Source organism: Phodopus roborovskii, unplaced genomic scaffold, assembly GCF_943737965.1.
Source record: "Phodopus roborovskii unplaced genomic scaffold, PHOROB, whole genome shotgun sequence".
Classification (NCBI taxonomy): Eukaryota; Metazoa; Chordata; class Mammalia; order Rodentia; family Cricetidae; genus Phodopus; species Phodopus roborovskii.
The window spans coordinates 2509083-2522498 of record NW_026125052.1 but is presented as its reverse complement, the minus strand read 5'-3'; the positions used below and the strand labels follow the sequence as shown (position 1 = coordinate 2522498).

The 13416-nt window shown below is 49.1% G+C and overlaps 1 protein-coding gene across 8 annotated transcripts in view; it reads right to left on the bottom strand.

The window, feature by feature from the left end:
- Bcas3 (BCAS3 microtubule associated cell migration factor) overlaps nt 1-13416 on the bottom strand; it is a 465957-nt gene that overhangs the window by 5826 nt on the left and 446715 nt on the right. For 4 of the 8 annotated variants that reach the window (XM_051185484.1, XM_051185424.1, XM_051185643.1 and 1 more), the window contains one exon: nt 6132-6197. The exons of the other annotated variants lie outside the window; for them this stretch is intronic. In XM_051185484.1, the coding sequence (XP_051041441.1) occupies nt 6132-6197 (66 nt within the window). The remainder of the gene's footprint in view (nt 1-6131; nt 6198-13416) is intronic. 8 annotated transcript variants of the gene reach the window in all.

The following is a 13416-nucleotide window of genomic DNA, read 5'->3' as shown; positions in this document are numbered from 1 at the left end:
ACTTCCTGTGGTGAAGAGGGGTCCATCTCCCCTGTCTGACTCAAACTTCAGCCTGAGGGGAAAGGCAGGTAGGTAGGCCCATCTACCTGGGATAGAGGAAGCCATCTAGGGACTCCTTTAAGAGCACAGGCTCTGGCCACCTGCTTCCTGGAGACTTGGGGCAGGTGCCCTGGGTTCCTGAGCTTGAGGATAACAATGTCTGTTTCAGAGCCTGGCTGTAGGAATGGAATTAAATAATGCATATAGAGCACATCCCAAAGTGCTTAAAGCTTCCAGTCAGCAAATGTGAGTTACTATTATTGCTGCAATCGAATTAGTCACTGTGATTATCCCCAGGACATCGGGCCCTATCCAGCCTCCTCCCCTCAACCCTGCAGGTGGCCCTGCTACCCAAGCCCCCACGAGCTCTGCCTTCACTGGATTCTGGGCAAAGAATCTTTCTTTTTAATCAAGAGATGGTTCAGGGAGGAGGATGGCAGATTCGTGTTTACAGCTTTTCATTTCCTTCCTTGCCTCTTTCCAAAACCCTCTCCCAAGATGGAGAGTAAATTCCTATCCCCGTTGACATGCATTGATTTTTTTCCCTCCTGCATCTACCTCCCAGTTCTTCAGCATTAGTAGGGGCTGTGGTTAAGACCCCCCTACTTGGGGTGGGCTCGGTGGGAGCTCAGGGCAGTGAACGAATACAGAGAAGCCAACCAAGTGCCTTGCCCAGTGCCTGGCGCAGGAAAGATATGTAAAAATCAAAACAGCTTTCAGTTCCTTCTGCTTGAGGGTTTTTGGGTGGAGAGTTAGGTGTGTGTTGGATGGGGGATGGGGTGTCCCCTCATTAAGAAGTCAGAGTGACCAGCATTTTCCCTCGAAGGGATAAAAGTGAGGAGACCAGATGACCACAGGATAGTTACAAGTTCAGCAAATTGGTTCAGATGGGGTTTGTCCCAAGCAAACCATTTTGTTAGCAAGAAGCTTGAACACCGGGGTGGGGGTGGGAGCTGGAACTAGCTAGGAGAAACAGTATAAACAGGAAGAGAGGGAAAAAGAAAGGTGGGAGGAGAGAGAAAGAGAGAGAGACAGAGAGAGGCATATAACAGGGGAGATGGGAGGCCTGAATGCTTCCTGGGGCTGAGACCTGGACAACTGGCCCTGATGTCATCTGGGAGGTGGCTGGACCTGGCAGACAATGGTGAGGGGCTGCTTGTCTTATCGAGCTCAAGGCCTGTAAACTGCTGTTCTCTTGGAGGGTGGCTGAGGAGGCAGAGGCTTGTTCAGTGGGGGACATAGATGGTGTTGGCTGAGATTACTGCTAAACTGTGACAGCACCATCAGAGACCACGCTCTGGGCTGGAGCCAGCCGCGGCCCCCAAGGCCCCTTTCTGAGGAGGTTAAAAGTACAGCAGTTAAAGGCAACAGCCTAAGGAAACAAGCTTTCCTTTGCACTTAGCACAGCGCCTAGCTCTGAGGCTGCCTGGCCCCTCTGGACCTTCCCTCTGTGCCCTCTCCAGCCTTCCTTCCCATCAGGGTTCTAAGCTTGCAAAATGCCAACAGTCAAAGGGCTTCCCATCCTGGTGAGCTTGGAAAGACTGGGGGCTGAGGGCTAGTGGAGATGGAGACCCAAGTCACCTTTCTCCTTCAGCAGGGTCTCTGGGACCTTGCCAGGCTCGCCTTCTCGAAGCTGCAAGGCTAAGTTTGAAAAGGCTCCACCTATTCAGATCACAGGAATCCCGGCTTGGAGATGAAAACCAGGGCTAGCTCTGGTCTGCTCTTATCTCCGGGGCTTAACACCTATGTCTGAACTCAGATCCCTGGCTGGCTGACGCCAGTCTTCTGGTGTCTTACTACACACACACACAGCCTGGCGCCCTGAGTGCTTTCAGATTGCAGCCGCCTGGGGCAACAGAAGTCTCTTTCCTGGCCAGGTCAACCCTCAGGACTCCCATGAACACACCCACGCAGCTTTGCCCTGACTCAGATGCACACTGAGACACAGACCATCGTGAGAGAACGAGGCTAAGCCTCTACAGCCCATCCTGTCCCCCAAGTCATCAGCTGTCTGCCAGCAGTGAAGGCAGATCTCAGGTGTTTTCAGCTCAGGGAGCCTTGACCACAAGGCTATGACTAAGAACCTCAGTTACTACTGTGGAGAGAGAGAGAGAGAGAGACCTGAGGCCCAGGAGAACTCAGATGCTCCTGGGTACCCACAGTCTTTAGACAGTGATAGTGGTGGCCAGTACTAGGAAGGGGCAATATTCAGGGAGACAGATGGACCAGCAGAAACCTTTAGCTCTAGCTTCCACCCAGAAACCTGGCAAAGAGCCCGTGAAAATTCGAATCTCAAAGGCAGGCCAGTACAGTACCAACGCCACTGCATAGGGGCCTGGAGGGAGCTGAAGCTCTGGTGGGTCCACGGGAGAGGGTCCACGGTGACAGGAGATAGGTACATTCCAGAGGAAGGAGAGTAAAAGCAGGGGTGTGAGAGGGAGGGACAGAAGCTCAGGAGGGGAGGGGTTCTCAGAAGGAGGCCTCTTGCAGAGCCCCATCTTGTCTGTGGCCACAAGGTCTCTAGCCTCTCTGCTGGAGCCGACTGAAAGTGTCTGTGCACGAATGTGTGTACGCGTGTGGTGGGGTTAGGGCACTGGCGTTCCAGGCAGTGCTGATTACAGCATGGCCCCGCATCTCCTGAACAGCCTTGGAAGTGCTGACGAGTGGCATCAGGTTGGCGGGTGGGGTCTGGTCTGTTTGGGCTGGAGCCCACCCACCCATGAAGGGGAAGTCTTGCACCATCAGGGTTGTAGTACCCTGTTCCCAGAAAACCCACACCATCTGACATCCCTATGTCTCAGCTTCCAAGGATAAGACAGAAGGACCAGTAACTCACGCCACATCCCTCCTGCAACACTCAGCGACACCCCCCAACACTCATCACCTTAAAGTAACTCTAAATCCTGACGAAGGCTGGATCCACTCTGTCACAGGAGACTATATGAGAGGGGACAGAAAGATACAGATGATCTGGCCCACAATTCCCCTCTGAGGCCTTTGATGACTAGCTAAAGCCAAGCTTCACTGAGCCCCACTGCATGCCCTACAGAGTCACAAGGAAGAAAGTCCTGGGAGGGACATTGCTCTGGTCCTAGTGCTGTCACAGAGTGCTGAATAACCCGGGCAAGTCACTTGGCATCTGTAGACCATGAGGGGACAGTGTGCACAGTGGTGTGATGGCTTTCAGAGGTTTGGAGCCTTGGTAGATGCCATTTTAGGCTGACTCAGAGCTGAGCAGCATAGAGACATATCGAGAAGACCAGGTCCCGTGTTACGGCATGACTTTTTGGTGTGGCTCCTAGTGAAGGCCTAGGTGCCTCATAAACTGGACATGTGTGTTCCATCCCACACAGTCCTAAAGAGGAGGCACTCAGCAGGAACTGGGTGCTTGGCAGCTCGTGCTGACCCGCCTGCCTCCTGAAGTCCAGCTACAAGGCCTGGAGGCCCCAGCTTAAGCTGTCAGACAGGGTACTTTCCGAGCTAGCCTCCAGCCTTATGAGACAGCACAGAGTCTGTAGACCACAGGAGAGATGCTACACTTTGAACACTGCTGACTGGTGGCGGCTCGAGCCACATCTGGTTCTCATTTAAATGTCCAAGCATAATTAAATTCTCTACGACACAGCGGAAGAGTTCGGTAAGAGGTGGCTTTACCCCCTTTCCATCATGGCTAAAATCAGTTTCTTGTTCCACCAGCAGACTGACCTTCTTTCCTGTGGTGGACCTGTTCTAGACCGAGAGGGCAAAGACCTACCCCATCCCCCATCTATTTGTCTCTTAGGCTCTCACTGTGTTAGACAGCCTGGGTTTAAGGGATCCTTCCACCTCATCCTCTTGAACTAAGGTATGAGCTGCCATATCTCCCCTTATCTACTTTCTGGATCATACGTGCTGGGGCCAGCATCAGGTATGTGATACACAGGGTACCTTCCTCCTCTTCTCCCCATGTTTTCTATCCACCAGAGAGGAAAAAACCGCAGGCCTGTGGCTAAACAAGTCCACATTGGGGGCTGGTGGGTTGGGGGAGGTGACTGTCACCATTCTTCCTGTGAGGCAGACACTGGCTGGCTTACCTCAATGATGCCAATCTCCTTCCACTGGGAGATACGGGATGACCTCTAACCTGTGATAAGGGGACCCCTTCTTTGTAGCCCCTTATGCTAGAAAGTGCTTTAGAGTGGTGATTCTGAGGTGCTGGGACAAGTGGCCCTCCCATCCTGTACACTGGCCCTGAAGCTCAGGGCAGGGTGAGGAAGATACTTCCAGACACTTCCTAGCTCTCACTCTATGACCTCAGGCCTGTTGCTCAGGATGCCCCTTCCCCAGCTCTTCCTGCCTTCTTACAGAAAGGAGGCATCAGTCTACCAGATGAGAGCAAGAGTGAGCCATGAAAGGAATGCCTCAGGCCTTCATCTAAGAGCTTGGAACAGCAGGGATAGTAGATCTGAGGAAGATTGCCCTGTTCAGTACTACACCCTCAGGGCATCTTCCTTTCCGGGCTCCAGCTTAGGACCTCCCCACAGGCAAGCAGAAGGCTCTCCCAGCCTCCCTTCCCACCCGAGCATCTTCAGTTTATGGAGTCTTTTTACTCAGGGATTTATGACTTTCATGGTAATGGGTTCCATTCTATTTCCTCCATGCCGATATTTCTCATCATTATGGTGTGGCTTTATGAGCAGTTCTTAATAAGTGGAGGTATTTTTTCCCCTTTGAAATAAACTGTCCTGTGAGTTAATGACTTGTTGTGGGTGTGGATGCAACCCAGAGACAAGTGGAAGCTGGGGAGGGGGTGACAAGGGTTGGGGCTGTGCAGAATCTTCTAGACTTAAAAACAAAGCTGTGCTGAGGTCCCTTTAAAACTCTTGGTTAGCGCCCGTATGAAAGGCTCGCTAATTGTTAGAACCAGGCACAGCACAGGCACGCCACATGACATCTGTGGGCTGCACAGTGCTTACCTGGAGGACAGGTAGGAACCTACCAATCCCAGCCTTTTGGTATTTGCTGCCAAATGTAAACTTGGCCTTGGTAGTCAATTTAATTTTTGGATGGCATTTAGGTTAGGATCACATGCTTGGGAGCCGCTCCACTGATGAGTAAAGTTTTAAGGAAACTGACCCAATTGCCTGCCCAGTGGTCCCATGCTAAGTCCGACAAAAGACATGCATCAACACGAGACTTCTGTGGCCCTAGTCATGGTCTTGACCTCTGATGCAGAGCCTGTGCGCCTGCGCCATGGTGGATCTGGGGGGCGGGGAGGTCCTCACTTAACTACAGTGGTGCCACCCTTCCCTGACTGCATCCCAGGCTGGGCTGATGTGGCTCTGCCCTTTGTGCTGGTCTCAGACAGGCTGCTGGTGCCGGGCCCTATTCATTATTCAATTCAGCTGGCTCGGGTGAGCCTTTCCATTTGCTCCACCAGGAGGGATAACAAATCTAGAAATGCAATTCCACTTTGGTGTATTAAGATATTGATTTGCCTGTCGAGCAGAAGTGCATTTGTTCCACCAGCCTCCCCGTGGGTAGGAAAGGGTTAACCAAATGTTTATCACAAGGCTGGCTTCAGAGTTGAAAGTAATGTGATCAGTAATGAATTTTGTGTTACATTAGGTTGTATAAATGGACAGACAAGCGCAGACAACAAGTGGCCAGGAGTCGGGGCTAATCTAATGATGTAAAAATAGAGACAGCACCAATTATACTAGGGGCCAGCTCCAGGCTCCTGCAGGGACTGCAAATGAATAGGTACAAATCAAATTACTCACTAATAGACGCACTACAAGAGGGGCAGTCAATGGTAAATGCATTAGAGCCCAGTGACCTCTCTGCTCTGCACAGCAGAGTCCCAAAATTTGACTTCCATCTTCAGAGTGGGGGGCAGGGAGTGGTGCTCTCAAAGAAACTCTTGTTGGGTAAAAGATGGCCACCACTCCCTATCCCAAACCAGTCCCCCCTGCAGAAGAGACCTCCTGTCCTAGCTGACCTCCAGTGCATTCTGAAGTCTGAGCTCCAGGGTAGGGGAAACACCCATGTGAGGGGCATACAGAGCAGTGGGACCAAGCCTTCTGTGTAGGCAAAGACAGGAGGTTACATACCCAAACACTTCATAGCCATGTGTCTCTCAGGGGTGCTGTTTTTGACTGCTACGTCAAGGGCTGTGTCTGCATTGGAAATAAAATAGTTCTTTAAAGATGATCATACAATGAATGGACTTTCTAAGAGTCCAACAAGAGCTGAGATCAAACTGAGTAGATATCAAAATCTGGCTTTTGATATTGATAGCTTTGCAGGGGAGAATTTTGGTCTGTTTCAAGGTCCAGCACATCTCGATTTCTTGAGATCCCTATCCCTTCCTTCTTCCTCCTCAGTCTCCATCGACTGAGTTCCTCTATTCCTGGGTGGGGGAGGGTGGGAGGATGAGGACACAGGCTCAGGTTTTTGGGTGGTTCCTTGGACATTCTTCCATGGTTCTATGGATTTAGACACCAGGCCTGATATTCAAAGCTGCTTGACACTCGCTTGGCTTCTTCAGGAAGGCCTGTGGACTCATGTTCAGAGGTAGCCTTTTTCCTCATAGTCAGTTTTTGGTGGCTTAGAGATGAATAACGTATGAAACCAAAGAGTCCCTAAATCTTCCAAGGACTAGTCCAGGTTCCATGGAGGCATGGTTAAAGAGGCTTGATTCATGTTCCCCCAGCCACCCTAAGGCCAGCATCTCCCACACACGAGTGGAAGATGACATGCTGGTCATGGACAGTTGAGGCCTGCAGACACAGGAAATGTGCCAATATAATGGGTATGGGGGGAGACAAAGGCATAGAATGGAAAAAGTCACCCTGAATAAATGAAGTGACTAGAAGGTGAGTCTCCCAAACTTGATTAAATGCAGAGGGGTGAACTGCAACCAACTGAGCTATAATAAGAAGACACACGTGGGAGGGTGGGAGGGGGACAGAGATAGCAATGAAAGGTGGAGGATTCAGCCAGCAGACTTTAAATTTGTCTCAGGAGGTAGGGTCTCCAGGTTCCTTGGGCCAGCAATAGTGCAGGAAGAGCAGACAGCAAGACAGTTACCCGAAACTGGAACCCTGTCTGCTGTATTTGCTATGGCAACCCAAATGCCTTATGTTTAAAGCAAGCAAATCAAGGTCATCTCTGCCCTTCCTTTTCTGTGGATGTACCTGTTTCCTAGTCTATGACCCCTCGCCATCTGAGAAGCTGGGACGGAAGAGGAGGTGGGCATCTCTCCCTGTAACCTCACTCTATCTTGCTGGGACCTCACACAGCATACAAGGGACAGTGGGTAAAGGTGAAATCTCTGGCAGAGGAGGGACCAAGAAGAATCCTCCCTTGGGTTAACCATCTAACCGTTGTAATGATGCAGGGGAGGCCCCTGGCAACAGTCCTGCAGCCCTCCACCCCGTGCCCAAGCCTGCACATGCTCCACAATCCCTTTCCTTGGGGCAACATGTGGAAAGGGTACACTGAAGAATCACCAAAGACGCCACGCTGGCACTTCCTCTTTGGTGACAAGAATCAGCATGCCATGCCATGGGCAAACAGGACATGTGCAGAAGAAACTTATTAGGTCTGGACTCTCGCTGCGGTTCCTCCTGTGGCTGCAGCTCCAGCGGGGACAGAAGAGAGGGACAGAGAAAGCAAGCTCGCTGGAATCAGTTCTAAGACTTGGCCTGGAACTAACAAGTGTGTCTTTTAAGCAAGATAATTATTCCCACGGCTTTGGCTGCCTTTCATTTACCTCTCAGAGGCCACAAATACCCAATCAGTCATTCAACAAACATTAACTGAGGCTCAGCTTGGCATTCATCCCAGGGCTGCATGCAGGGCAAGGAGAACTGGTGGGTAAAGGTAACAAAGATGAATCAGATTGGGTCAAGATGCACCCATAGCATTATGGATAAGGGAGGAGCAGAAGGACCCACGGAGCTGGTCTTTCCCCAGGTGGTATGTAGAAGGATATCAGCCATAGCTCGGTGATGGGAAAGTCAATAAACACCCCTTACCCAGGGCCAACCCCAAATGCAGCTGGTACAGAGAGGGTTTCAGGAAGACACATGTGGGCAAGGAGGTGAGCTGGAGAGGAAGACTATAGGTTTGGTCTAAAAAAAAAAAAAAAGAAAAGAAAAGAAACTGTGCAGAAGGGGTGGTCTACTTCAGAGTGGACCAATGCACTGGGGAGCTGCAGTCACATGCTTACAGGATGCTGGGGGGGGGGGATAAGGAAGGTGGGTATGGCAGAGAAGGAAGGAGGCAGGAAAGGCCTATAAGGCATTTAAAGACCATGGCGAGAACCGGGGTCAGGCTACGAAGATAGCTGGCATTTTCTAAGTAGGAAGTGACCGCAGCCTCCCTGAGAATGGTGTCCCCTTCCATTATGGGAGTTCTTTTTTTTTTTTTTTTTTTTTTTTTTGAATAACAGGTGGGTTACATTCTGAGTGGGTGAGATTTGTAAGATGGTCAGAACTGAACACTATTATCTTAGAAATAATGTTTTCTTTATGACATTAGAGATTGAAGTCAGAATCCTGTGCATGGTAGACCAGTATTCTACCAGTGAGCTATGTCCCCAGCCCTCCAGTGCCTTGTTTTAATTCCTTTTAAAAAGTTATTTCAAGTACTTTATCGTGTGTGTGTGTGTGTGTGTGTGTGTGTGTGTGTGTGTGTGTGTGTGTGTTGAGATAGACTTGCTCTGTTTAATACTCAAGCTGTCCTTGAACTCACAGAGATCTACCTGCCTCTGCCTCCTGAGTGCTGGTATTAAAGGTGTGCATCAACACTGTGAGGCTTATCTCTTGCTTTGGAAGCTGAAGAGAGGAATATCTAACAACCTGGCAGAATTGTGATGAGAGGACATTTATGTAGCAGATGAAGTAGTCTCCTTAAGCCCTGTTTTGAGTGATGGGGTGATACAGACATTGAGTGCAATGTCCATGGTCTGTTTGCCACGAGGATGGAAAGCAAGTGCTCCCAGAATTTCCTGTTTCACTCCTAAGATATGAGAACATTAAACCCAGAGGGAGAAAGGCCTAGGGCCACATGCTTTCTTCAGTTTCTTGGATCCAAATCTTACCAGAAGAAAAACAGTGTTTTTCCCAGTAGCAGCAGCTGGCATTGGGAGCTGAAGAGACTCTCAAGACTTGGCCTTTGCTCCTGGTGGAAAATAGCTAGGAATAGGCGCTAGAACACTGTGCTGAGACACAAATAGCAACACCCATAGTGCCACCCTTGGGGTTACAGCCACCCACAATCCCACAGTTGTTCTTCCCCGCTGTGCAGGGAGGCTTAGTGCCGCCTGGTGGGACAGGCTCTGGCCTCTGGGTGCTGTTCTCTGCTCTCTCCCTTAGCAAGCAGGGCATATGTGGCTGGAAAGTGCAGTTCTGTTATTAGATCTGTTGTGGCTTGTATATGAAGTGTCCCATGGAGGCTCACATTTTGGATGGTTGGTCCCCAGCTGGTGGAGCTATTTTGGGAGGTGGGTCCTAGCTACAGGAAGTGCTTCGTTTTGCTTTTCTGCCCTCTATGAGGTCAGGGAGCTTCTCTACCACATACTCTGGCCTCCAGGATGTTCTGCCCAAGCAACCATGGATTGACCCCTCCAAAATCATGAGCCAAAACAAATCTCTTTTTTAAAGTTCTTCTGTTTTTTTTTTTTTTTTCAGCAATAAGAAAACCAATACAGTGTGATGATTAATTTTATGAACTGACAGTTTTAAAGTCACTAGGGCGTTCCCAGGTAGTTTTAATTGAGGAGGGAACCTTCCTTCCCATGGTGTGGAGTTTCAGACCAAATAAAAAGGGGGAGCAGCTGAGCATCAGCATCCATCTCTCTCTCTACTTCCTGACTCTGGGTGTAATGTGACAGGCTGCCTAATGCTCCTAATACCATGACGGATGGCATCCCTTCCTTAACCATGAGCCCAAATAAATCCCTCTTGCCTTTGGCTGCGTCTGTCAACTTTTCTGCTACTGCAATGAGAAAAGTGACTAATATGTACAGTATTCTAGAGAGACCACACCCTGGGCCTAGGAGAGAAGGCTGAATGCTGCTTACTTTAGTTACTAACAGGTCCTGGTGGGAGCTGGGGATGGAACCCAGGGAGAAACAGACCACAGCACAGTATCATCGCCTCCCTCAGGAATTTGTCAATTCCAAGGTAGGAGTTGTTGCTTACGTCTTCTCCTCTAGTCTGGTGAGGGATGTGATAGATGCCTAGAGAGCCAGCCTGCTATTGCATCACAAAGAGGGTGTGTGGGGACCACCAAAGAAGCCAGTCAGAGAAGACATTGAAAAGATTCTTTTTTTGTAAATGGTATAAAAGGAAAAACCCAGGGTCTACGTAGACAAAGCAGAGGAGAAGGCCCAGTTACCTGGGTAAATTATCTTGATGATGGTGGCATTTCCCAAGGAACTTGTTACTGAGGGGAAACAGGCAAGGAGGGGCACTAAACAGAGATGCTCAGTGAGGGAGATCCAGCCTAGAGAATGTTGGGTTGGATGGATCACTCTTCCATCTGGGGAAGGAAGATCAGGGGGATGTAGATGGACAGGGAAAGAAGGGAAAGGCTGGAGGCAGGGCCACATGGGTGGCTACATTTGGTATTATGGGGAGGAGGGACACTGTCATTCTCAAAAGACCAAAAAGAGGGCTAGAGAGATGGCTCATTGGGTGAAGGCACTTGCTGACAAGGTCTGAACAGCCTGAGTTCAATCCCTGGGACCCGGATGGTGGAAGGAGAGAACTGTCTTTGGCAAGTTCTTCACTGAGCTCTCTAAGCACCTCACTCATTAAATAAAAAATAAGTAAAGTAATATAAGATAGCCTTAGCAAAGAGGATGAAGATGGGAACCCTTCCCAAGGTACCCGGAGTCAACACCATTGAAATTCAGAGGGGTTGAAGGAGGAGGAGGAGACAGGAAAATCACGTGAGACCTCAGAGCAGCTTGGTGGCCCGGCATGGTAGAGCATGGGACCTGTGGGTGATGAGCCATCCTAGCTTTGTAACAGCAGCATTGTTGGCTAACCGGGGACTAGAGAAGGGCCCAACCTTCACTTAGACACATCTCAGTGCTGTCTCTTTTTCTTGCATGTTTATGTGTGTGTGGTATGTATGTGTGCATGACTGTATGTGTGCAGGCACCATCTATTCTTTGAGGCAGGGTCTAGCTAGCAAGCTTGCGTCTGGGTTCCCTCACCTACTCGACTCCCCAGTGCTGGAATTATGGGCAGACCATGCCTGCCTGATAGTTACATGGGTTCTGGGGATCTGCATTCTACTCCTCATGTTTGCATGACAAACACTTGGCCCCCTGAGACTTCTCTCCAAACTCAGCCCTAACTCTCCCTGTCCCCATCTACCACCAGGAGAACGAGCACCCTTGTTCCCTTCCATGAAGCTCTGCTTCACCATGGCCTAGGAACAACAGAGCCATGAGGTCATGCACTGAGGCTTCTGAACTTTGAGTCTCAATATTTGTTTCTTCCTTTAAAAAAGAAGAAAAAAAAAAAAAAAAAAAAAAAGAAGAAGATGAAGAAGGAGAGAGAACCAAAGACCTGGAAAAGGAACATGAGGGACCCATAGAACACTGGTGGCTTCTACACTGGCAAGGAAAGAGTTCCTTTTCTAGGACATAACATTCTCCTGAGTTGTACCTTTTTTCACTTGAGGTGTGGGGGCGGGGGATTCTAACAATTCCACTTTTTTTTTTTTTTCAAGACAGGGTTTCTCTGTAGCTTTGGAGGCTGTCCTGGAACTTGCTCAGTAGATCAGAATGGCCTCAAACTCACAGAGATCTGCCTGCCTCTGCCTCCTGAGTGCTGGGGTTAAAGGTGTGTGCCGCCACAACCACCACCTGGCCAATTACACATTTTAAAAAGATTTTATTTATTTTTATCTCATGTGTATGAGTGTTGCCTGCATGTATTTATGTGCACCACACATGTGTCTGGTGCACACAGAGGCCAGAAAAGGGTGTTGGATCCTCAGGAACACAGATTTACAGATGGTTATGAGTTACCATGTGGGTGCTGAGAACCGAACCTACATCCTATACAAGACCAGCAAACATTGTTAACTGTTGAGCCATCTCTATAGCCCTCAACCTCTTTTTGAGACAAGATCTTGTGTAACCTAGGTGGGCCTTGAACTCACTATGTAGCAGAGAATGACCTTGAACTTATGATCCTCCTGCCTGTACCATCTGAGTTCTGGAATATACAGACATGCACTCCAATATCTTGCTATAATTTGCCAGTCTTCATGGCAGGACTGGGCTCCAATGCACTGTTTCTACGATTAGTGAACACATTTAACCAACTCCTCACAAAAGCTCCCATTTATTTTTATTTACTAATGAAAACCATTACTTTCTGTATGCATGGATATTTTTCATGCATGTGTATGTGTCTGTGCACCGTGTGTGTGTGTGTGTGTGTGTGTGTGTGTGAGCGCGCGCACATGTGTGTGGTGGTGGTGCCTGTAGAGATGAGAAGAGAGTATCAGATCCTCTGGAACTAGAGTCACAGATGGTTGTGAGCCATGTATGAGTGCTGGGAATTGAACCTGGGTCCTCTGGAAGACCATGCAATACTCTGAACCACTGAGCCATCTGTCCAGCCTCAGTTGCCTTTCTACAGTGACTTTCTACAGTTGACTTTCTACAGCCCTTTCTACAGTGAAGCAGCATCCATGTGCTCCCCACATGCACACAGACCTTATTAAAGTTGTCTTTTGCAAAGCATAGGAAATCACAGACATATGTTAATGAACTGACCATCTAAAAACTATGTGATGTTCAAAATATGCTTCTCATGTTAAGAAGGGGGGAAAACACAGCCCTTTTAAAAAATAAAAGTTCACTGAAAATAATCTTAATACCTTGAATGCTGGTCACTAACATATGAACAGTGAATAGCAGAGGATCTAGCAGAATCCTACAGCCTTGTTCAAATTGCAAATCACAATTCACTGAAGTACCATGAAATCAAAGCAGTGTGCCCGGAGAGTACTAGCATGCACATCTGGGGCACTGTGCTGTGAGAGTCTGAGCATTTGGGAATGTAATGCGTATGTACAGCAGACAGTGAGGGGAAAGATTAAGCCTTTCTCGACAGGGTGAAGGCCCTGGTGGATGGAACCTCTCCTCCACTGACAGTTTAATAGGATTGGAAAGGGGACTAGAATGTCACCTGGCAAAGACAGCCCTTTTTGGCCTTGAAAGCTACTTGTGGGCCCACAATACTTGAACTGGGATGGGATGCTGCGGCCTATACAGAAGGCTTGGTTGGGCTTTTGGTGTGAAGTGTTGGAGAAGGCAAACAGAAAGAGTGAGAAGTCTGAACCAGTGACTGGAAGAGTTAA